General features: G+C 39.6%; 2 protein-coding genes across 3 annotated transcripts; one reads left to right on the top strand and one right to left on the bottom strand.

Annotated features, from left to right (window-relative positions):
• Positions 1 to 124: 124 nt before the first annotated feature.
• tmem26b (transmembrane protein 26b) lies at positions 125 to 4,226 on the bottom strand. Of its 2 annotated transcripts, none has more exons than XM_084135593.1 (6): positions 3,925 to 4,226; positions 3,662 to 3,758; positions 3,382 to 3,465; positions 2,803 to 3,015; positions 1,845 to 1,920; positions 125 to 1,688 (listed from the first exon to the last, which is right to left on the bottom strand). In XM_084135593.1, the coding sequence occupies exons 1-6, from the start codon at positions 4,110 to 4,112 to the stop codon at positions 1,435 to 1,437; spliced, it is 912 nt and encodes a 303-aa protein (XP_083991719.1). In that variant the 5' UTR covers positions 4,113 to 4,226; the 3' UTR covers positions 125 to 1,434. The 2 variants fall into 2 exon arrangements, with proteins under 2 accessions (XP_083991719.1, XP_083991720.1); XM_084135594.1 differs by having other exon boundaries at positions 1,845 to 1,924; positions 2,807 to 3,015.
• A 614-nt stretch (positions 4,227 to 4,840) lies between these two features.
• cabcoco1 (ciliary associated calcium binding coiled-coil 1) lies at positions 4,841 to 24,865 on the top strand. The gene is made up of 8 exons (XM_084135632.1): positions 4,841 to 4,982; positions 5,725 to 5,813; positions 7,235 to 7,404; positions 7,613 to 7,757; positions 8,467 to 8,539; positions 19,101 to 19,214; positions 21,760 to 21,906; positions 24,576 to 24,865. The coding sequence occupies exons 1-8, from the start codon at positions 4,881 to 4,883 to the stop codon at positions 24,657 to 24,659; spliced, it is 924 nt and encodes a 307-aa protein (XP_083991758.1). The 5' UTR covers positions 4,841 to 4,880; the 3' UTR covers positions 24,660 to 24,865.
• The last annotated feature ends 530 nt before the right edge of the window (positions 24,866 to 25,395 follow it).

Genomic DNA, 25,395 nt, shown 5'->3' with positions numbered 1-25,395 from the left:
CAATCACAATACACCTATTGTGATGCAATTTTTTTAAAAAAAATTTAATTCTATATTCTATATAATACTGTTTTGGCCATGCATTTTTGGCAGAAATTTTCTTTAAATTTTTTTTTTTACTTTTACTTAATTGGAATGGTACTAATGGTTACTTTTGTCCAACTTGCTATGTGATTGCACAAAAAAAGACCCAGACATGATTCTAAAAGGTTAAATGGTCTTAAACCAAAAACAGTGTATATTTTCACAGTCAAAAGTGACCACCGTAGGAAATGAATGGGAAATACACAAAAAAAATACGAATTTTCTTAAGAGGCTCTTCATTATATGATGAACAGATTGAATTTAGGCTTTTATTCACATATAAACATTCATCAACTCACACATCAGTTGGAGTAAACGGAAGCTCAAGCATGTTTCTCTTGACGTGCAAGAACCAATGAGGTTCATTCTCGTGTTACGCAGCACGTTGGAGCTTCCGCAAGAACCAATGAGGTTCATTCTCACGTGTCAAGCAGGTTCGGTTGAGCTTCTGTTTATGTTCACTGATCAATGTTTATATGTGATTAAAGGCCTAAATTCAATCTTTTCATCATATGTCATGGATTAGTTTTCCGATCACTTTATGAACTTTTTGAAGCGTCAAAGTGTCAGTTGTGTAGCTGTCAATGGAGGGACAGAAAGCTCAGATTTCATTAAAAAGATCATTTGTGTTTCGAAGATAAATGAAAGTCTTACAGGTTTGGAACAACATGAGGGTGAGTAACTAATGACAGAATTTTAATTTTTGGGTGAACCATCCTTATAAGTGAATGAATCAAAATCAGTCACTCATAAACTCAGCCTGCCACCTACTGGCGTAATGATGAAACCACTAATTCACTAATTCCTTTTAGAACTATCCATTGTCTGCAACAACTTTACCCACACTTTATGTTCTTACACATGTAAACTTTTGGCACTGCTTGTTGCAAATGTTGATAATCATCAATATTTGTAACATAAAATGCAATATAAGTTCCAGCAGGTGCTATTTCATGCTTGAGCTTCAATCAAATTTATTTTTTAAGAAGTAATTTATTATTTACTTATAAACATGCTCTACTTTGGGACTGCTGTTTGAACTGGCACTTGCTAGGTTCAGTCTTAAGAAACCAAAATAACAGAATTAAAGTTAACTGCCTTAATTTTTTTTAAAAAAACACAAAAAGCCATATTTAATTTTTCTGAAGCATTTATTTTGACAGCCTTATTAATAATATAACATGTTGTATATGCATGTATTATTGATATAGCAATAAGCTGTTCTATAAAAATGAGTCAAAATGTTTATCAAAATGATAAACACATGACACAGTGTCAGTTCTCAAAATAATGCCAATGAATTTGTTTAACTGCAGTTTTTTAACCCAAACAAGATCCCTTTTGCCCTTCTCACGATGTGTAATCTTTGTAAATGACCCACATCCTGTAGATATTAAGCATCACTACTAGAAAGTTCTTAATGGTAAAGAAGACCAGCATTTGATGAAAGACAGAAAAAAACATCATAACTGTGAGTCGGACAATAAAGAATGGGCCGTCTTGAAGTAAAAAACATCCCACAATGTTCCAGATATCTGTCCTGTACTTGGAGATGAGAGAGTCATCCTGGCCTTCACAAAAATCCTCAGGTTTGGTGTTCACCACTGAGAAATGCCAATAAAAAACAGAAGTACGAAAGAACATTACAACAATGACTAAAATTAAATTGCAGTTTCTTGGCTATAGTTATTATTATGCATAAATATAAGGTCATAACGAATATGCCATATTATAAAACAACAGACAAATATGGTACAGACCTGAAAAATTCAAAGGAAATTGTAGCATACTCCATGTCCAAACTGCAAGAATAATGCACACAAAGACTAGACTGTTCTCCCTAGAACAAGGAACAGCATATGATGAAAAAATAATGATTAAGAAAATATAGACCTTATTGTCTCATTCCTATAGAAGCTTGTTTCCACATGTTCTACATGTACGTCGTTTTTTCTAGCGATTACAAGTTTATGTCTTGCAATTCAGATGTAAAATAACTCACAATTCTGTCTTTTTTCTTGAAATTGTGACGCTATCTCACAATTCTGAGTGAGATCTTGCAATTCATACTTTATAATTAACAATTCTGAGTGTGTATCTCATAATTCTGAGAAAAAAAGTCAGAATTGCAAAATAAAAAAAATAAAAAAAGTTAATTGTGACTTTTAATATCACATTTCTGATTTTTGCTTGCAATTGTGAGTTTATATCTATTATAACGCATAATTGTGACTTTATATCTCATAATTCAGACTTTTTTTCTCACAATTCTGAGTGTGTATAAGCTCGCAGTTGCAAGAAAAAAGTCAGAATTATGAGATATAAACACAGAACTGTGAGAAAAAAAGTCAGAATTGTGAGTTATTTTGAGTTATATTATTCATTTATTATGAATTGCAAGACATAAACTTGCAATCGCTAGAACAAAGTCCGAATTGTGAGATATAAGTTTGCAATTTCAAATTACATAAAGTCTGAATTGTGAGATATAAACAAACAAAATAAAATGATGTCCTTTTTTTACTTTTTAACAAACTAATTTTGTATGGAAGTGGAAACAAGCTTCCACACAGACCACATTTAATAATAGGTTGGGTTTTATTTTATTCTATTTTTATTTTCATTTAAATCTGGAAGTAAACAGAAAGATTTCATTACACTAACAGAAACACATTGAAATAAATGTGAAAATGTGGACTATTTAGTCTTAAACAATACTTGCTTCACATCAGACAGCGTCTCACTGATGAACTCGAGGATATCAGCAGCCGTGCCCACAAAGATGAGCAACAGCTGGGACATTTCATCTCTGGTGACCCCTCCAGCGATTGGTAGCAGCCACTTCCCCACTATTAGCAGGATCAGGAGGATTTGGTGAAGGGCTAGGATCCAGTTGTTGGCACAAACCGATGACAAGAATTTTAGATGGTCCTAAAATACCACCACAAAGTTACTATTCAGCTAAGAGGTGTTGCCTTCTGGAAGAACTGAGGTCAGACTTACATAAAGCATGTCCTGTAAATCTCACAGGTGAAGGTGTGGCGACTTCTCAACAAATAACAGTAGTTTTTCTATAAGAACCATGATTTGCGCAACCATTAACACAGGTCTTGTTTGTGTTGAGGACTGAACCAACATTTGTATTTACACATCACCCAAGCTAGTAGTTGTGCTTTAAACTGAGTAAATAAACTATGTTTGCAAGAGACTTATTTAAGAGATTAGTGTAGTCTACATTTCCATGGAAAACGTCTGTAATGTGGAAAGTCATGATGTTATAAAAGACAGAGAGAGTACCTGTAAATTCATGGTTGCATTGGAAGAATTTCTCCTTTCATCAAAAAAGAATTTGAAGCTCTCAGGTGAATCCAGTTTATTGCACTGCAATAAGCAACATTTCAGGCATAAAACATTAAGAAATATAATGCATTCGTCATTGTATCAGACACTGGCATTGAAATACACGTGGGTTTTTATTTTTCTAACGTTTTCTAAAGGCAGCATGAAATATGTTTGCAAAGCAGTCTAAAGCTAAAATGTATTTATAGAAGTATTATTGCTTTCCCTTGAGTATTACCTCTATGTCTTCTGATCTGTTTTGCTGATGGTGCAATTCAAGGATCCATATGGTTGGTATAATACTTATGAGGAAAAACAATATTGCTGGAGAAACCCTAAGATCAGAGTTTGAGTCACTCAGCTATATATTGTCAAAATTCACTCAAGTGTTTAAACCAAGTTTCACTAGATGATATTTCAGGATTTTGACCCCAGAAAAGGTTCAATTTGGCTCTCGAAATTCTTATACATGCAAAAAGAAATGTTGACGTGTGTACTTACCATTTGTAATCCTTCCCTTTTCTTCTTCTCAGAGTTAAAATCATTTCAGCCACGAGAGGCAGATAGAGGATAGTTAGAAACCAGTATAAATTATTATTTTTCACCCATGTCACTCTCCATACACCGATGAGAGACACTAAAATAAATAATGCCCTGGTGACTACAACGCAGGTAAATTTGACAAGCATGATTTCTTTCAAAATACAGTTTTTTGGCTGGTTGAGGTAATGCGTGGAAAGTTGAGGTTTTCACTCTGAGCTCCTTGATTCAAAGAAGCCGATTTTATGTCTCCCCCCCCCCCCATTTCTTCCCGTTTCACACCATTTGGGCGGGACTTCTGTTTTGAATCTTTTTAACCATGTTATATTCTGAAAGAAAAATACAAAGTGTGTGGATTTATCCATAAGCTAATTTCATGTCACCATATGTGTCACAGTAATTATTTAAATAATGTATTTAATGCTTTTTTCGTATTTAGAGTGTTTTTTTTATTTATATAATAAATATGATTATAATTCGGCTACTTTAGAACGTAAGGTTATTATAGGTATTAACAAAGGCTAGTCAAATTTAGGCCTAACTATGCCCTATGCCAGTATAGGCCTAGGCTATATATATATTTTAAAGAAAAAACTGTTAACGTGAGCTGCGCGAAGAATGATGTCCAAACAGTTCTTTTAAATGATTCGATCAAACCGAATCGCAAATCATTGCATTATTACGTGGACTTTTGGTTAAACTTTTAAAGAGTAGGCTACACAATTTTTTTATACTTCACTTTTTAAAATATTTTTATCTACTTTTTGAATATATATATATATATGCGCACAATTCTATATTATATAAATTATAATGCATTTCATATTCATTTACATAAGCTACTTTCACTTCGCTCTTCCCTGACCCCACATGCCCCGCCCACTGCTGTTTCCTAAGCAACACCATACAGCGGCAACATGTCTGGAAGAGAGATCACACGAGAGAGCGACAAATCCGCTGAAAACTCCGAGAAAATAAAGAGAGGAGAACAAGCAGACAAAGATGATACTCGGATCAGTGTATGTAAACTAGGCTGCATGAGTTTGGATTTAGTCTAGTGACTCACTGGTGTTTAGACGATTGCTATAGGCCTATGATAAAATGAAGATCTGTAGATTACAGATTAAGATCCCTTCTTATTTAAATAGAAAGAAAACAAATACACTGAAACATGTAACGTTAACGTTATTAATAACATTCACAAAATTTGACATTGTATACTAATGCTTAAAAAGTTAATTAAACTTTGAACTATTGTCATAGCTGTATATCCAATAACGTTACATACCAACCGATCACTGTAGTGAAAGTCAGTGTAAAAAATAATAATATTTCCCCCTTACATGGTAATATTTTATGTTGGTATGTTTCTTATCCTAATCTCAGCCATTATAATTCACACCAAATCAAATATTAAATACAAAAGTAGCTGTAAATAATGCACAAGATAGGCTACTATCACGAAACAAACACTGTCACAGTAGATTGAAAGTTTGTTGTGATCTTTTTCTTTTCATGCAATGTTTTACAGCTTATTTTTAGTACTGAGACGGTGTCTGAAAAGGTACTAAATTCATAACTGCAGCTGCTACACTGAAAATATGAAAATGAAATATAAAAAAATATTATGGAAAATTAACTTGTGGTGGGGTAAATTTTCGTACCCTGGTGAAATGTGTTATTAAGGGTAAGCTAGCTTTATTTTTAATTGTAATAAAGTGTATTTTCTGGAAAATAGTAACCTATTATCTCATATTCTAGGACACGAAGATATCTTTTCCTCAGTGGGAACCTCTAAAGCATGACCAAATAAATATCCTCCTCAACCTGCCTGTGGACCAAGTACAGTTGTAAGTGTACAGTAATCATTACAAAAATTAAGCATATAGTCCAGTCATTTTATGAAAAAAGGTTGAACAAATTGCAACAGAAGCAAACTCAACTGATTTTGTATCCTCAATATGTCCTGAATAAGGAAAAAAAAGCCCCGAAGAATCCCATTAGGGGAAAGTTTCGAAAAAGACCCAAATATACCCTATTCATACGCCATTCTTTTTCTCACGTGAATAGGGTAAACATTTTAACCTTTAGATATCACCATGAAAATTACTGAGTTGATTACTTACATCAAGACAAACAAAAAATGTATTACAAGTTTTTTGAAATTGTTTGTTAACATGGACAAACGGTGATTCCATATGTGCTAATTTGCATAAATACCACAACAGATCTAAACATTGGGTATAGCCAGGTGAAAATGTCTTGTTGAATCTTGTTGACATATACTTAATGTTAAGGTCTGAATGGAACCCATTTAGGCTACCCATGAGCATTAATACATAGAGGCAGGAAGAAGTACTTTAAACCAGCCTTTATTAATTATTATTGCAGAGATGGGGTTTGGGGCTGGGTCCGTGGGACTGTTTCTGGGGATTCACTTTTTATTTTGCCTACCTTTTGTCTTCTGCATTCTCCTTACAATTGTCTCCTGTTCTTCCTTCAGACTCGTCCCCCAGAAACAGTCCCACAGACCCAGCCCCAAACCCAATCTCTTAAAAATGAATAAAGGCTGGTTTCTAAAGTACTTCTTCCTGCCTCTATGTATTAATGCTCATGGGAAGCCTAAATGGGTTCCATTCACACCTTAACATTAAGTATTTTACTGTTATATGTCAACAAGATTCAACAAGACATTTTCACCTGGCTATACCCAATGTTTAGACCTGTTGTGGTATTTATGCAAATGAGCACATATGGAATTAGATTATGCACCGTTTGTCCATGTTAACAAACCATTTCAAAAAACTTGTAATACATTTTTTGTTTGTCTTGATGTAAGTAATCAACTGATATCTGGTGATATGTTAAAATAGGTTAAAATTTTTACCCTATTCACGTAAGAAAAAGAATAAATAGGCGTATGAATAGGGTATATTTGGGTCTTTTTCTAAACTTTCTCTTAATGGGATTCTTCGGGGCTTTTTTTCTCACTCAGGACATATTGAGGATACAAAATCAGTTGAGTTTCCTTCTCTTGCAATTTGTTGAAGGTTGACCCCCATTTTGGCTTAAAATGACTGGACTAATATGCAAGTGTGTCACAGCTCGACACCAGTATCATAATTTGTCAGTTACTATAGTTAGTAAATCTCCTTAAATTCACACCACATATATATATATATACACACACACACACACACACATATATATTGTATCTAACTTCAATATATTATATGACTTTATGATATATTGTATTGTCTTGCATTTTCAGACAGTTTGAGGAAATACTGAATTTCAAAAAGCTCCAAACATGTTTAAAAGAAGCTGCACAGTTGGAATATTTTGTCAGTGGATTTTGGTGGGCCAAAGAGATGAACTTCACTTCTCAGCAAGTCTCCTTTATCATGGCACTTTTGCAGCAACTACTTGACAGCATAAAATGTAAGTGGAGTTCTCTGAAATAAAGTTTTGTTTAGTTTGAAATTCCACCATGGTTGTTTTAGGCTTACTATATATTTTTAAAATCCGCTTTGATTGAGAACATGGTGAGCATAGTACATATCTTTTACCTCATTTACATAATTATTTTAGAGTTCAGGCACAGAGAGTGTTTGCAAATAAACACAATGCATGTTGCATTTTATTTCAGACAAACAGGTGTCATTTGCTGATAATTTCAAGGCATTTACCCAAACAGTGCTTGCCACTAGAAAGTCCCCATCAACAGAAGCTAAAGCCAGTTTTTTATTCAACACAGATCAAATCAAAGCCATCACAGATTACTTCAAGACCAGGTTTGTCTCACAATGTCACATCCATCCTTTAATTACACTCCTAAATACACTAGGATTTTGTTTAAGTGCACGTGTTTAATTGTTGAATATGGATTAGGTCATTCTCAACCCATCACACATTATTCACTGATGCAAGATGCTGCTTTGCCATTAGACAACAAGCAAACTAGATTCCTTTTATGGCCTTCATAATTAATCTTATGCATTATTCATACAGCAACGGATTGTGAAGCATGCAGACTACAGTGGCGAATAACAAACTGCAAGGAAATCATCTGTCTTTTAGAAAGCAAAATGAAACACTGATGCACAGTAATGAAAAATGACATGCAATATGTGTATTATAGCAGAGCATGATTGATTTCTCTGCTTACCTGAAAGCATCAGTAACGCTCCATTTACAAGACCTAGCTAAATTCAGACTGCTTTTTAGTGCTGGTCCATTTCCTTTACTAAGCATGTTCATTTAAATATAAATGACTTTTTGTTTTTAAAAGAGTTATTATTGATAGTACATCACCTGGATTTTAATGCAGCATTGCAATTTGAGACGTAATAATAGCAATACGAGTTGGGATTATTGTCAAACACCTAAGCATTGACTATAATTACACCATTACAAACTGCTTGCACATCAGTGGTTTGAATATTGTCAACAGTTGTGACAGTATGCATATGTCTTTTCATGTATGCTTCTCTATGTGGACAGTCTTTTCCAGCACTACCAACAATATGAATTACTGTTCAGTCATAGAAGAGAGGAGCAACTCCTGAAAATAGAGGTAAGAAAACGTCTCGGGTTACGACTGTAACCCTTGTTCCCCGAGAAGGGAACGAGACACTGCGTCGTCGTCGTGACGACACTAGGGGAACGCCCTTAGCGTAGCGCATCTGAAGCATGAATGAAATCTGTCCAATCCTGATTGGTGCTGCGTCATGACGTAGTAGATGACGGCATAACCGGAAGATACAAAGGGACGCCGGCACAAACACACGTTAGCTCTTTGCGATGAAGCAAGCGCTCTGCCCGTGATAGGTGTGGCGACGAGACGCAGTGTCTCGTTCCCTTCTCGGGGAACAAGGGTTACAGTCGTAACCCGAGACGTTCCCCTTCGAGGGAACTCGCACTGCGTCGTCGTCGTGACGACACTAGGGGAACGTAATGCCCACTATGCCACACCGTAATCACGCCCGCCCTAGTGTGAAGCTGGGAGACCAGGCACACTTAGGACGCGAGCACTCTGGCGCCAGGCGTCACAGGGAGTTGCAGACTGTAGAAACGTATGAAGGTGTGCGGAGTGGCCCACCCGGCCGCCTCGCAGATCTCCTGAAGCGAGACGCCAGAAAGGAGGGCCACCGAGGAGGCCATGCCCCTGGTGGAATGTGCCCTCACGGCCATAGGTGAAGGCAAGTTGCGCACCTGATAAGCCGTGGCTATAGCCTGGACAATCCAATTGCTGATTGTCTGTTTAGATGCAGGCAGCCCTTTCTTGGGTGAACCGAAGCACACCAACAACTGGTCTGACTTCCTCCACTGAGAAGACCTCTCCAAGTACACTCTCAGGGCTCTGACTGGGCAGAGCAGGTGAAGTCTCCCCTCTTCCGCCGTCCCATGAGGCGGAGGATGGAAAGCCTGAAGAACCACTGACCGTGCCACATTCGATGGCACCTTGGGCACATAGCCCGGTCTAGGATGTAAGATGGCCTTAACTCCGCCAGGGGCAAACTCCAGGCAAGTTGGCGTTATTGCCAAGGCCTGGAGATCCCCCACTCTCCTCAGAGAAGTGATAGCAAGGAGAAAGGCCACCTTAAGGGTCAGGTTCTTTGCCTCAGCCGACTCCAGTGGCTCGAAGGGGGCCTCAGCCAGCCCTTCAAGTACCACCGCCAGGTCCCAGGTTGGGTCTCTGGAGCGAGCCGCAGGCCTCATCCTCCGAGCCCCACGGAGGAAACGTACAACCAGATGGTGCTTCCCCAAAGGCCCATCACCTACAGGCGAGTGGAAAGCCCCAATGGCAGCCACATACACCTTAAGTGTGGACGGGGTAAGACCGGCGGAGAAACGATCTTGGAGGAACTCCAGCACTGAAGCCACTGGGCAGTTAACTGGGTCCACCTCACGCTCTCTACACCAAGTGGAAAACACATTCCACTTCAGGCTGTACAGTCTCCTGGTAGAAGGAGCCCTGGAGCTGAGTAAGGTCTCGACAACACCTGCTGACAGGCCAGCCTCTAGGTACCGGGCCCCCTCAGGGGCCAGACCCAGAGGTTCCACAGCCCTGGCCGGGGGTGAAATATTGTGCCCCCTGCCTGCGACAGCAGATCCCTCCTCAGAGGGACCTGCCACGGAAGGCCGTCCAGCAGTGCTACAATGTCCGAGAACCATACTCGGGTCGGCCAGCGGGGTGCTACTAAAAGTAGACTGATCCCCTCCCGGCGGACCCGCTCCAAGACTCCCGGGAGCAGAGCGATCGGGGGAAATGCGTACAGACGCAGCCTCGGCCACGTCTGCATCATGGCGTCCAGCCCCAGCGGAGCTGGATGCCTGAGAGAGAACCACAGTGGACAGTGGGACGTCTCTTGAGACGCGAACAGATCCACTTCCACTGGGCCGAATCTCACGCACATGGCTTCCACCACCTCGGGGTGGAGTCGCCACTCCCCAGGCCTCAGCCCCTGTCTCGACAGGACGTCTGCTCCCTGATTTTGGTCTCCGGGGACATACATCGCTCTGAGAGACGACAGTTTCCCCTGGGACCACAGAAGGATCTGGTGTGCCAGTCTGCATAGAGGGCGCGACCTCAGACCCCCCTGATGATTCAGATACGCGACTACAGAAGTGTTGTCCGAGCGTATCAGGACATGGTGGCCGCGGAGGTCCGGGAAAAAACTCCTCAGAGCTTTGTAGACCGCCAGCATTTCCAGGCAGTTGATGTGCCAGGAAAAATGCCGGGTCTCCCACAGACCTCTCGCAAAGCAGCCGTCCATGACCGCGCCCCAACCAGTGAGGGAGGCATCTGTTGAAACGGTTTTCCGGCAACATGATGCTCCCAGCACCGGTCCCTAGGACAGGAACCAAGGTTTCTTCCATATGACGAGAGAACGAAGGCATTTGCGCGTTACCCTGATCATACGGAACGGATTTCCCCTCGGGGAAAACCCCTTGGCTCTCAACCACCACTGTAGGGGTCTCATGTGCAGTAGGCCAAAAGGTATGATGTTGGACGCTGCTGCCATGAGCCCCAGCAGTCTCTGAAACTGCTTCACAGTGAGGTTGTGGCCTAGCTTTGCTCTGGAGACCATCACCATCATCCATTGTATGGATTCCACCCGTGCAGGAGACATTTGTGCCCGCATCGTCGTGGAGTCCCATACCACTCCCAGGAACGTAGTCCTCTGGGAGGGCGTCAACACACTTTTCCTTGTGTTGAGTCTCAGCCCCAAGCACCTGATATGGGCCAGAACGACATCTCGATGCCGAACTGCCATATCGTACGACTTGGCTAATATTAGCCAGTCGTCGATGTAATTGAGTACACGAATGCCCTGGAGTCTCAGCGGAGCCAGCGCTGCATCCATGCACTTGGTGAAGGTGCGAGGGGAAAGAGCTAGACCAAAGGGAAGAACCCGATATTGGTACGCTTCGCCCCCGAAAGCGAACCTCAGGAACTTCCTGTGACATGGAAGGATGGATATATGGAAGTATGCGTCCTTCAGATCTATCGTGACGAACCAGTCCTCGAACTGGATCTGACTCACGATGGCTGGAATTGTGAGCATCTTGAACCTGAATCTCCTCAGAGAACGATTCAAGTGCCTGAGATCTATTATTGGACGCAACCCCCCATCCTTCTTGGGAACTATGAAGTACCGGCTGTAGAACCCGGACTCCCTGTCTGGCAGAGGAACACGTTCTATGGCCTCCTTGACCAACAGGGATTGAACTTCCTGTTCCATAACCCGAACCTGCTCTGGGCCGACCACAGTCCAGACCACCCCGTTGAACTTTGGAGGAGGGGAGCTGAACTGCAGTCTGTAACCCAGCTCTACAGTACGCAGGGCCCATGCAGATATATTCGGAAGGCATGACCATGCGCCGAGATAATCTACTAAGGGAACCAGCCTCTCGAGGCTGGCCTCGGGTGTCAACCGAGACTCGTTCCTGACCCCCTGAAGCGGCTGACCGGCAGGGAGCAGTCGAGAATGATTTTCGGTGTGCGTACGCGTTCGCTGCCCAGCCGCAGGTCTTACTTGAGGCGGCTGGAGCGGCGTGCGTGTGCGGGAAATCAGTGTGGCCCGAAGCGTACTGGACGGCGGGAGCACAACACTGATTTCCCGAGAGCTCCGGGAGGGAGGCGACCTCAATCGCTCCACCCCGGGGGGGACAGCTCTCAGCGGTCCGGCCGCAACTAGGACCGCTTAGAGGAAGCCTTCTTTGCCTGAAGGACGGTCCTCAGATCGACCTTAGGCTCCGAAGGCTTACCTCGAGAGCGCCGCCTCCTTTGCCAGGCTCCCTCGGGAGGGGCGCGGGTGGCGACACTCTCCTTTTGCTCCTGACGGTGCGAGGAGCTGGTAGATGGCCGAGGCTGCCCTTTAGAGGCAGCCTTCCTCGAGGAGCTGGAGCGACGGGGGAGATATTGCTGGAAGGCCGCCGACTGCTTCCTCACCTCCTGGAACCTCCCGACGACGGTCTCAACCGCACCGCCGAAAAGTCCAGAAGGTGAGATCGGGGAGTCTAAGAGAAAATGTTTCTCCTTCTCTTTCATCCCCGATAAATTCAGCCACAAATGTCTCTCCACACACACCAAACCAGCCATGGAGCGGCCGATGGCACGGGCCGTCTCTTTGGTGATGCGGAGAGACAAATCGGTGGCCTTCCTAAGCTCCAGTATGTCCTCTGGAGAGGGACCCTGGCCCTCATCCAGCTCCTTAAGGAGGTCGACCTGGTAGGCCTGCAGCACCGCCATAGTGTGCAGACAGCTACCAGCCCGCCCGGCCGCCATATAAGCCCTGCCCACCAGCGCTGATGTATCGCGGCATGGCTTAGTGGGCAGTACCGGGGCCTTAAGGGACGATGCGGCCTCGGGAGAGAGGTAGCTCGCGAGAGCCTCCTCCACCCGAGGCATCGTCCCATAGCCACGCTCAGCCGCCCCCAATACATTTGCAAAATCAAGCACTGGGGGGTTGGAGAGCCTGGCTGAATATGGTTTTTCCCACGACTTGCACAACTCATTGTGCAAGTCAGGGAAAAACGGAAGGCCCCGGCGTGGAGGTTGAGACCGGCGCTTGAAAAACCTTTCATCCAGCTTACTGGCTGGCTGGATTACAGGTTCTTCTTGTGGCCAACTAATATTTAATTTGGCCACAGCGCGGGTCAAAACCTCCACCAGCTCCTCTTGAGCGGGTGCGTGAAGCGGTGGATGGGGCTCCACAACACCCGCCTCGATGCTCAAAGCATCTGACCCCTCAGAGCCAGATAACTGAAGCATCGGTGCCTCCACCTCGCGGGAAGAAGCCGCATCGCGGGCTTCCACACGAGGCGGGAGAGCATCTGAATCTTCAGACGAGGACTGGGAAGATGACGAATCAGTCCCGAGTCCCGCTGAAAGATCCATCTGCGAGCCCCACGATCTGCGGCGCCGCGTTGCCTCAGCAACGGCGGGCCCAGAACCGCGGGGCTCGCGAGCTTGGCCGCCCTCATTGAACACGGCCAGCCGCGAGCGAAACACCCTGAGCGGCAGCTTATCACACTCGCTACAGGCGGCTCCCTCGAGAGCCGCCCTAGCGTGCTGCACACCCAGACAATGTACACAGAGCTGATGTGTGTCCGTGCCCAATAAATAGCGCGGACACGGGTGCACACATCGTCTGAACTGCTCGCTAGACATGCTTGTGGTAACTTGATATGACAAACAACAGTAAATAGGACAAACAATTCACAAAGAGCGTTTTAGCTGAAGAGCAAAAAGCTAACGTGTGTTTGTGCCGGCGTCCCTTTGTATCTTCCGGTTATGCCGTCATCTACTACGTCATGACGCAGCACCAATCAGGATTGGACAGATTTCATTCATGCTTCAGATGCGCTACGCTAAGGGCGTTCCCCTAGTGTCGTCACGACGACGACGCAGTGCGAGTTCCCTCGAAGGGGAACATGTAAACATGTAAAATCATATTTCAGAAATTAAATGATGTCATTATTTACTCACTTTCATGTCATTCCTAATCTAAATGTGTCAAAATGTGTTACACCAAGTTTTATGTTAGTGATGTCAATGGTTCTGTTGTGTTTTGTCATGCACCACAACGCACCAAATTTTAATGTGTGCATATTCAAATTGCACAAGTCAGATTTGATAGCTATTGCAGAATGGAACGTTCAGTGGGATTTTCAGTGAATAGTAAATACCAACCAATCCTCTGTTGTATGTCGCTTTGGATAAAAACATCTGCTAAATGCATAAATGTAAACTTAAACTTAATTTCATCTGTTCCTCGCACAAAGCTTGGAATATATAACACAAGTTGTATGGACTACTTTTATTATATACTGTAGTACTGTTCATGTCCATACATGTCTCCTCCATCCCATTATTCTCCATTGCGGGAAACACTTAAGTGTAAGGCGGTTTTTCCTGATAACTGAACATAAGGTTTTTCACAAGACATCATGCATGCACTAAAACAATAAACACTAAATCTGGAGGGAAGATCTAAAAAAAAAAAAAGAAAGATCATAGGACACCACAACTTCTGTGCAAACTTGCCCAAACTTTTCTCCTTGCCCATATAAGCTCCCTTCTCCCTACTCCCTCTCCTTTCCCCTGAGAGCTACGGAAGAACGGAATGTTCAGTAGGATTTTCAGTAAATAGTAAATACTTACTAGTCGCTTTGGATAAAAGCATCTGCTACATTTATAAATGTAAATGTTAAACTTAATTTGTTCCTCGCACAAAGCTTGGAATATATATCGCAAGTTGTACGGACTACTTTTATGACAGCTTTATGATACTTTCTGTCATTTTTTGGAGATTTACAGTCCCTGGTTGCTATTCACTTTCATTGTTTTGAACATTCCTCAAAAAAAAAATTATTGAAAAAAGTCTTTCCGAAAAATGAAAATCAGGTTTCAAACAGGTTTGAAACAACATGAGGGTGAGTAAATAACTGTAACAGTTATGTTTTTCTGTTTAGCTATTCTGTGTTCCCTGTCTCTGTCTGAATTATTTGTTGCTATGGTTTCTGATTGAATTTGGCACCTGTTCCTCGTTTCGTTGATTACTTCCGTGACACAATTGCCTTGTACTGTGCCCTGGCGCGATTGTTCAGACCCTGAGCCCAAGCTTGCAGAGTCTAACCAGTTGTATGAGCCGGTAACTCTGTTCACCACAGAGGGAGTGTTTGTGGAGTGTAGGTATGGAGTTGAGTCCATACTAACTCCACTGAGGGTGAGCTGTGCCATATACACAAGGAATCCCCGCTGGTTCAGCCTAGCCTCAAGACTCCTTCGTCTCTGTTGGTCTCGCCCAGCCTCCCACTCCCTCCTCTTCTGCTGAGTCCATCCAGTTCTATGGCCCTGTCGCTGTTGGCTCCCTTCAGCTCATTGGCTCTTCCTTCAGTGGTCCCACCCAGCTACTTGGGCTTCCCAGTTGCCAGCCCCTCCTTGGTGTGAGGATCCCTTAGCTCCACCTCAGGCCTCCGAGCCCTGGACTCCACCTCGGCTTGTCGACCCATTGTCTTCACCTTGGCTCCATGCTCCCTTGGCTCCACCATGGTCCATCATCCCTCAGGCTCTGCTGCGCTCTTTCGTTCCCTCCAGCTCCACCTTGGTCAGTCATCACCCTGGTTGCGCCTCGGACTTCTGGACCTTAGGCTATGTCTTGTCTCTCCATCCCTTTGGCTCCACCTGGCTCTTCCTTTCCTCCTGCTCCACTGTTGTCCTCGCACCCACTGGCTCCACCCAGGTCTGCCAAGCCCCCGTCCCCAAACTTGTCCCGCGAGACTGGGGTTCTGCCTGGGTTCTCCAATCCTGCAGTGTTGCCCTGGGTCTTAGTCTCCAATGCTCCGCATTGGTGCTTCACTTCATACGCCTCAACCTGCATTGGAAGTCCCTTTGGTCTCTCTCTGGCTCCTTTCACCGTCTCCTCCCTGGCTATTCCCTCCATCGTAGAAAAGAGGCTGACCTTTCCATTGTTATTTCTGTTTCATTCAAACTTTAGTTTTTATTGTATTTTGTCTTCTTTATTCTTTGTGAAGTGCTTTGGGTTTGAGAAAAGCGCAATATAAATAAAATGCATCATCATCATCATGTTTCTTCCATTTGATAATCAAATTGTTATCAGAGTCACACTGGATTACAGCTGCTCACAGAACAGAAGCTGAAGCCTCCTTCATAATGACAGCAATTAAATCACAGGAGCTTGACGAGTCTCTGTGTTGTTGGTTGCTAATTGCCATTTCTACTGATCCAACTGTATCAGATGAATCACCGTTCAGTAGTCACAGCATTATGTTGTCACTCGTTGCCTAAAATCACAATTTCTTATTGAAAATAAAAGGCTTCTTGTCACTTAGTCGATACAAATTGCTGTCAGGTTTAAAGTTTTTTAGACCACAAAAAACTTTGCTTCAACACAACAGTGATGCAAATACAACATATTGCAGCAGTGATGCGACATCAACATATTGCAACATACAGTGCTTTGTTTGGTCTCAAACACCTGTTCAGTCATGTTCAGGGCTTGGTAAATTGTTTTCATATTTCACAGTATAAAATGTTGCATTGTATGATCAGTTAACTGTGCAGTGACTCACTTCTTATCTATTCATAAAGTAATCAGTTGTTTTCTCACAAAAGTATGCGTACTTCTTCAGTGTATTCAAGCCTCTTATCTAGTAAAAAATTAAGTTAATATGTAAAAATATTTGTCCCAAATGTGCAACTTCTTTTTACGTAATTCTATGTAACTTTAGTTTTTACATTGTAAACTAAAATCCTGCTTCAGCTCCAAATTCACATTACACAATTTAGACTGGCCCCCATATAAAGTTTTAAATTCTGCCACCTGTGTATTGATATTTAAAGCAGTCTATGCTTAGAAAGGTAATTTGTTGACTCTGTAGAGTAATTTCCTTATGATTTCCTCAGAGCACTGTTCATGTCCATGCATGTCACTTACGTGGTGTTTAATTTCCTGATAACTGAACAAAAGAATTTTCACAAGACAGCATGCATGCACCAAAACAAGCCAGTTAATCTGGAGAGAAGATCTTAAAGAAAGCAGACACTGACTCCTTGCCCCTACGAGCCCCCTCTCCCCAACTCCCTCTTCTTTCCACCTGGCTCAAGTCACTAAAAGTTCACTAAGACTTTCTATATGAACGAATAGAGCATTCTGTCATCAATTACTCACTCTTGTGTCCCTCCAAACCTCCAAGACTTTCACTCATCATTGAAACACAAATTATTATTTCTAATGAAATCTGAGAGATTTGTGTCCATTCAAAGTCTATTCACCCAAAACTCAGATGCTTTGAATTGTTCATAATCCATATTATGAACATGGATGTGCTGCAATAATGCAATAATGTAATGTACGTTGATCAGCGAACGTACATTTGATCTCAAGCATTCTTGCTTGATGTGCAAGAACCAATAAGGTTCATTCTCACAGGTCAAGCAAGTATAATGGTTTACACTTGCTTGACCTGTGAGAATGAACCTTATTGGTTCTTGCACATCAAGCAAGAATGCTTGAGATCAAATGTACGTTCGCTGATCAACGTACATAACATTATTGCATTATTGCAGCACCTCTCTTCCCAGTCCATCTGCTCTGTCTCTTCCCAGTCTGTATGCCTAGTTTATTTTCTGTATCTATAAAGCCCCTCCTTCCGAAAAAGCGTATGTGCTCTGATTGGTCCGCTGGAACAGTGTGTTGTGATTGGTCAACCTCTTTGAGCGTGTTTTGGAAATGTCACGCCCCTTAGCATATTCACAAGTTTTAACACACTGCTAATGCAAATCAAACCAGGTCTTGCCCCTTTTTTGCGTATGCCTGGGGTGGGAATTATTTAAATGAGGAATATTGTCACTTGTTCGTTTCTGGAAGAAAGCTTTGTAACTTTGCAGACCTTTTTCATACTCAAAGAGAACACTAAAGAAAGTTGAAAATGTAAAATAGCATAATAGGTCCTCTTTAAATGAAGTGAACTTTAAGTGCAAGTAAAAGACCTATATACCATCACCCATGCCATTGGACTCCATCATTGGGCCAGTGATTGGTCAAAAACATGGGTTGTCGTTTCTCTCTCTGAATTTCAGATGGGAGGCAGATTTTCTGCTCAAGCTGAAATTCAGAGAGAGAAACGACAACCCATGTTTTTGACCAATTATTGGCCCAATGATTTGCTCATCCATAATTAACACGAAATGATCGCGCTCTGAGTACACTTTCAAAATGTTAAGCCAGAGCAGTATAACCAATCGTTTTATTCCAATTACATCAATATTTCTATGTGCACGGTTCATATCTGAGATCTGTAATACTGGAAGAGATTACATCAAAACTCAAGGCTCAGATTTGTTTAGTGTCTGAAATTGCTTTATGCTGTAGAATACAAATAATGATAGCTGCAGTTGAGCATCTTACAGTGAACATCAAATACAGAATCTAGGTCACTGATATCTGGCACCGAACACCATGTAACAGAACCATTTTTATTTGTTTTGAAAGGGACTTCAAAGCACATTTTGAGTATTAATATACTTGTTATTCCCTTCAAATTGGAACCAGTTTATCGGATCAAGATGTTTTACGAATAAAACAAAAGCAAAACAGGACAATGAATTGCAGTCGGCGTTCTATTTTTAGTCCGGTTAATATGATACTGTTGACGTTAATTTGTTTATTGCTTGAGATGGAACATGCATGAATCATGTCATTGGGAATAATGGGAAACAATGCAGTAATAAAAGAGCATTGTTCTACTCCCCTGCTTCAATTTGGAATTGTAATTATGTTCAGTATACAAACCACAAGGCTCTTTGTTTTTGTTAGTGTTCTAGTTTTGGATTCTGGGTGAAGGGCCTCCTGCCAAATGAACAGTAAAATGTTCCAGCCAAATGAAGAGAAAATGTAACTCAGCTGTTAATGCAGGCCTAAAGCTTTTCAGATACACCGCACGAAATAAAGCCGACTGTACACTATGCCACTTATAAAGACTAATTACCAAATAAGGTTGGTTTTATATTGCAATAAAGTCGACTGCAATTTCCTATTTAAAGTTGCAAGAAATAATCCTCAATGAGATTTTAATGGATTTTATGTTTTATGCTTTTGTTTCAGAAATGCATTGAGTTGATCGACCCAGCTGACTTTGCCGCCCCATTGGAAGAGGGCATGTCTACTGATCTGTACTTCCATTATGTGGATCCCCCACGTGTCCAAACGCCTGAGACGGTAAAATGTTGTCTTTCCCGTACGGTTCTTGCTGTAATAATGCGCTATCCAAAACTCTTCTAATGTATTTGGCTCGCAGTGAAATGTTGTATTCTTTTTGTGGTTCGGATTTTGCTTGGAATTACCCTTTCAGAGAAGATGCGTTTCACATGTTTCTCATTTTCAGAGGAAACAAAAATCTGCTTCCAAGTATGACTAACCTTTTTCCCTAACAGACACTGCGCTGTACAGCTGGAGAACATAGACTGCACTGAGCAGAGGGAATCGTATTTTATAGCAGGACGATTACATCATAGCTCAAATCTTTACATTTTTCTTCAGTCCCCCGGAAAATTTTCTTTTGCAACTATTTCTGTATTCATGTACTTTTAATGATTTACTGTAGTACAGAACATGAAAATTATAAAAACGCCATGCAAATTACACTCGCCTCTATTCGACTTTCCCACAGGCATGGAAAATCAGGGATTTCCAGGACTGGAAAGAAGTTGAATAATATAATAAAAGGCATGGGAATTCATGTCAATATTACCTTTCTGTAGTTGCCCGGCTTTCCTTTGCCGTCTCAAATCAACCCCTAATATGTAATGCCCACTTTTATTTATTTAAAATTAAGTTCCATCCAACATGTAATCTTGTTGAATATCCGTTTTTATTGGACATATGTCAGATTGCTGGATTAAATTGGTTGCATATTTTAGAATATTTTGAGCTAGAGGTTGCAATCTCTGCAAAATTGTTCTTTTTTATTTAAATCATAATTTTAAAAAATCCTTATGGAGGAAAACGCTTTGGTCAAAAGGCGTGCAGAAATCTCATTAGAATGCAGTGTTTTCCATATCCTGGAAGTGTGTGCTGTTCAGAAAATGTCCACATGTAGGTGCTGTGCTTCTACTTATGGTTTTATGATTTCCCACACAAGAGACTTCAGTTCTGACTTTCCACACGAATGCTCAATCAATTTCCTCATTATTCCTTGCTGCTATGTTACATTAAAAGCTAAGAAAAATAAATTACTTTTAATGTCAATAACTAAAAGGATTAGCATTTAATGAATCATATGCCATATATTTTAAAATAAGATATTTTAGCTATTTTGATTTTCATTGTACTCATTAATTTTGTCTTGTAATGATTAACCTGGTTTTGCCATCAGCATTTGCATGCAGAAAGGCATGGGCATGTGGAGAATGTGCTTAAAAGGAGAGGTCAGGCAAAACTGTCATTTATTATTTACTCTCCCTCATGTCTTTCTAAACCTACAGTACATGCTGTTTTTTATGGAGACACAAAATGAGAGTTTTGAGAATCTTCAGGCTGCTCTTTTCTATACAAAGATTACACTATGTATGTAGGCCTGTCACAATTATTGATTTATAATCTGATCGTGGTTATTCAATCTAATCACAATTATTTGATATAGCAATAATTGTGTAGTTTAAATTTTAATCACATTTGCCAAAGAACATAAATAAACACAGTTGTCCCATCATACGAAATAAAGGTTTGCGGGTTTAATCAGACTGCATTATATTATATTATATTATATTATATTATATTATATTATATTATATTATATTATATTATATTATATTATATTATATGTTATATTATAAGTGCTGTCAAATAAATTAATGGCGATTAATTGCATCTAACAAAAGTTTGTCTCTATAATATGTGTGTACATATTTTATTATATTTATTTATATATATTATATACATATGTGTGTGTGTGTACACATATATATTATAAACAAAGCTTTATGTTAGATGCTATTAATCACGATTTGACAGCACTAATTATAGTTTAGATTTAATTATATTATCAGACTGCATTATATTATATTATATTATATTATATTATATTATATTATATTATATTATATTGTATTATATTATATTATATGAATTTTCACAGCATTGCAGTAAATAATCTGGGCCTATTATAATTTTTATTATCATATTAAATCATTTTATCATAATTTTTTTTTTTAGGGCTGTGAAAAGATTAATCGTGACCAAAATAAAAGTTTGTGTTTACATAATATATGCGTGTGTACTGTGTATAATTATTTTGTATATATAAATACACACACATGCATGCATATATTTAAGAAATGTATTTATTTTTTTATATATATAAATGACACATTTTTCTTAAATATATACATGCATGTGTGTGTATTTATATATACAACAGTACACAAACATATATCATGTAAACACAAACTTTTATTTTGGAAGCGATTAATCGCAATTCATCTTTTCACAGCACTATTTTTTTAAATTGGGCTATTATTGAGTTTACATTAGGCTTTTGTACATGACATGAACAAAACTATTAAATCGTTAATCGCAATTAGTAGTATGACAGTTAAACATCAGCACAAAATTCAATTAAATGTTGAATTTTGCTTTGATAATGCTTTATAAAATCTGTTTCATTTCCACGGATGAAATATTTTGTGTTTGAAATGACATGAAGGTGAATAAATAATGACAGAATTCTCATTTATGGCTGAACTATTTCTTTAAATGACCCTAGGGCATGGAGGAATCTCACGGGGCGAATATGGAAGAAGCTGGAAAAGCTGAGCTGGAAGAAAGTCCCGGGAATCACATGGGCTTCAGTGTGGAAGATGTTCAAGAGGTGTTGGGGGAAATGACCCAGGAGATGTTAGCAAAACTGCAGGTATACACCCTTGAGCAAACAACAGTAGCCTTCTACAACAACAGCCTGTTTGTAAGAAATAACATACTGATTACTACCAACACACACAGAGAGAGAGAGAGAGAGAGAGAGAGAACGTTTTTCATTCGCATTAGTTTCAACAAGAATTACATTCATGGCTTGAGGGCAGGAGTATCACAGATAGCATTAATAAAACATCTTAAAAGGCAAATAATGAAAAACAGACTATGTATCGCAACAGGATTTGTGAAAATATCATGGTTCCGCTCATATTCTCCCACAAACCTCCACCCACAGCGTGATTACGCCAAGAAAAAAGAGAATCCAAAATTAAAACCTGAATAACGCTCTCCTCCTTAATATCATTGGTATTCTCTGCATAACGTAAAGTACATGTGACAGCTGCTGGCAGATAATGTGATTCATTTTACGCCAGACTTAAGGTGGAATTGAATTACCGTGACTGCAACGATTGCACAAAACAACCAGGGAGATCACTAAATTGTGTCATCTCCATCACAAGTTTTTACACGCCATAATGTTTGGGAGGTTTGAGAAGGAAAAGGTCGCCGTGGGCCGTGCTCGAGACCCGAACAGAAGGGGCTAGAAAGACACAAGTCATTTTTCACTTTGATGGGATTAATGATTATAGGGGTCATTCAATTCTCCTGCCATGTTCCATGAAGACCTCTGTCGTCCGTGTGACAAGCCTTTATTTCAAATGGCAAACGCTCTGTAATTTGAGAGCCCATTTGTAGTGGCTCGTGTGTGCATCTTACATCTGAGTGATACGCTTTAGAGCCGCCGCTATTTCCATCAATTCTCCTGGGCTTTTCCTCTCCGTTTAATGTCAGAGGAAGGTCAATTACATATATCACTTTGCTAAATATAACCTCATGCAAATTGATTGGTAAAAATCTTGCTGCTTCAATAGATTCTATTGCGTTGTTGTTTTTCTATGCTAATTGTAACCAGTATGGCTCAGGGGAGCGTATGAAATCACTGTGAAGCGTGCTTAATATCACAGCCATACACGTTCAGTTTGAAGTGTTTGCTACATCCATATTTATTCTTTTCCGTTTGCTTTTTTTTTTTTCTCCCTCGAATATTATTCTTGTTTCAAAAGTTCCCAGGAATGCCACGACTCTGTGGATCTCATCATACCTAATATGGTAGAAACACTGAAAATTACAAATGCTGGAATTACTGAGAATGACTTCCTTACCAATAACATTACCATTCCAGATGTGGAGCAGAGGCATTCAATATGCCTTTGTGCTGTACGGGGAACTTCACTGCACAAAATGTGTTGTGTGTTTTCATTTAAAGCTGGAACATTGCGTACAAATATGCATAACTACAATAGATCGTCAATGAATGTCACGAACCTTTCAACATAAGATCAAGAAAAAATAGAAAAAACAGTCAAGCCTATTTTTAGGACTGTTATGTTTCCGTTATAAGTTCTGTTTATTCTATGAGGGTTTATTTATTTATATTGTAATACACATTACACTCAAAGGTGATTATTATTTATTTAATACAATAATGGAATACAATAATACTATGATAATAATCTATACAATAATATATATATATATATATATATATATATATACATATACATACATATACATACATATATCTATATATATATATATATATATATATATGTATATGTATATATGTATATATGTATATATATATATATATATATATATATATATATATATATACATACATACATACATACATACATACATATATATATATATATATATATATTCATTATCTGAAATCAGCACCAATAAAATAAAATATTATATATTATATAATATTATTATATAATAATATACTAGTATAAAAAGTGGAATATAGTATAAAAACAATCAAGCCAATTTTAGGACCATTATTTTTGTTTAATTTATTTTACATTGAGACATGATGTATTATCATTTCTATAATATTTTCTGGGCATTTTATTCATGAGGGTTTATTTATTAATTGACTTTCATTCTTCTCATAGGTGATTATCATTACTGTAATACAATAATATAATATATAATACAATAATAATATTATGATAAAAATCTATACAATACATTTCTTTGCAAAATCAGCACCAATTGAAGGCCAAAAAAATGTACTACTATAATTTAGTATAAAAACAATGTTTTGTTTTTTAATTAATTGTGTGTGTTTTTTTCTTTTAAATGTGACATTATATATGTATTCTCATTTCTGTATAATATTTACTGGGCATTGTATTCATGAGGATTTATTTACTTATTTTCATTCTTCATTATATTTTCATTATCATTACTGTAATATAATAATATAATATATTATACAATAATACTATAATTATACAATATAAAGTATATTATTTGTAAAATCAGCACCAAATCGTTAAAAAATATAATAATGAGATGTTTATCCAGTGAGAATCATGGGGAGCAGATGTACTGAAAAGTCATAAAAATCAATTGACAATGCAAAAAAATAGTCGTCCAAAAGGCTTCACATTTCTGAAGCAAAATAGTTTTATTTTTTTTTGCTTTTGGCCTGAAATATGACCTCCACCCCATGATTCACTCATCTAACTGTAATCTCCACCCTGGATCAGTTTGGCATTTTTAAGGATGTACAAATTCTTGTGTGTTCAACAGGCCGACTTCACAGAGAAGCTGCGAGTTCACGAGGAGACCTACATCTCGAGGTTAGAACGACTTCAAAAACGCTCTTCCAAATAGCACTGATGAGACGCCAAGAGGAATTCCCACCAGTATTTATTCATTCAAATCCTAAAATAAAACAGAATATGGCACTCGCGGTTATACAGCCAAATACTCTTAATTTACTGTAAAATGTATTCACTTTGGTTTCGCTCATGTCCAGCAAAATTGCTTCATCAGTTTGTACGATGTTGATAATAGATTAAATAAATGACTTTATGGTGATATTCTTGATTTATTCAGCAAGATAAAACGATGAATATGAAATGCAGGATCATATTCACGGAAGTCAAAAAGGGAACAGAATATCTAATTAAGTTGTTTGTTGAAGGTTTTTGTGGCACCTTTCCCACAAGTCATTAGCTGTCTGAAAGTAGCCCAGCGCTATGGCAACGCTGTGTAACTCAGCCTAAATAGCTGAGTTGCCATATAAAGTGATGTATTATTAAAGCTGAATAGTGACTTTTCCACTGCATTTGAGCAAACCCACATACAACTATAAATATAACCGGCAGTATGAAAGAATGCTGATCATTTTCTATCTCTCTGCTCTTATTTGCCGAGCACAGTTATTTTACATCACAAAGACATTCTGCATGTGCAATGCCATCAAGGATTATTATTGTTATTATTATAAAGATGAATTATTAATTTGGTTCACGTCAGTCCTATTATTAAAGGTCTTACAATTCTTATAGTCAAACAGAATGTGACTGATGGAAAAAATCTGGTTCATTTAATCAGAGCATTATCA

Source organism: Abramis brama, assembly GCF_963993115.1.
Source record: "Abramis brama genome assembly, chromosome: 14".
NCBI classification, from domain to species: Eukaryota; Metazoa; Chordata; class Actinopteri; order Cypriniformes; family Leuciscidae; genus Abramis; species Abramis brama.
This window is presented reverse-complemented; position numbering and strand designations above follow the sequence as displayed.

What these genes read in the sequence shown, in the direction of transcription:
- cabcoco1 (XM_084135632.1), top strand. Translation starts at nt 4,881, where the DNA reads ATGTCTGGAAGAGAGATCACACGAGAGAGCGACAAATCCGCTGAAAAC. An exon ending in CCTGTGGACCAAGTACAGTT is followed by an intron (nt 5,814 to 7,234) that starts GTAAGTGTACAG and finishes TTGCATTTTCAG; the next exon opens with ACAGTTTGAGGAAATACTGA. An exon ending in ACTACTTGACAGCATAAAAT is followed by an intron (nt 7,405 to 7,612) that starts GTAAGTGGAGTT and finishes ATTTTATTTCAG; the next exon opens with ACAAACAGGTGTCATTTGCT.
- tmem26b (XM_084135593.1), bottom strand. Translation starts at nt 4,112, where the DNA reads ATGCTTGTCAAATTTACCTGCGTTGTAGTCACCAGGGCATTATTTATT. An exon ending in ACAGATCAGAAGACATAGAG is followed by an intron (nt 3,466 to 3,661) that starts GTAATACTCAAG and finishes TGCTTATTGCAG; the next exon opens with TGCAATAAACTGGATTCACC. An exon ending in CGCTGTCTGATGTGAAGCAA is followed by an intron (nt 1,921 to 2,802) that starts GTATTGTTTAAG and finishes TGTTCTAGGGAG; the next exon opens with AACAGTCTAGTCTTTGTGTG.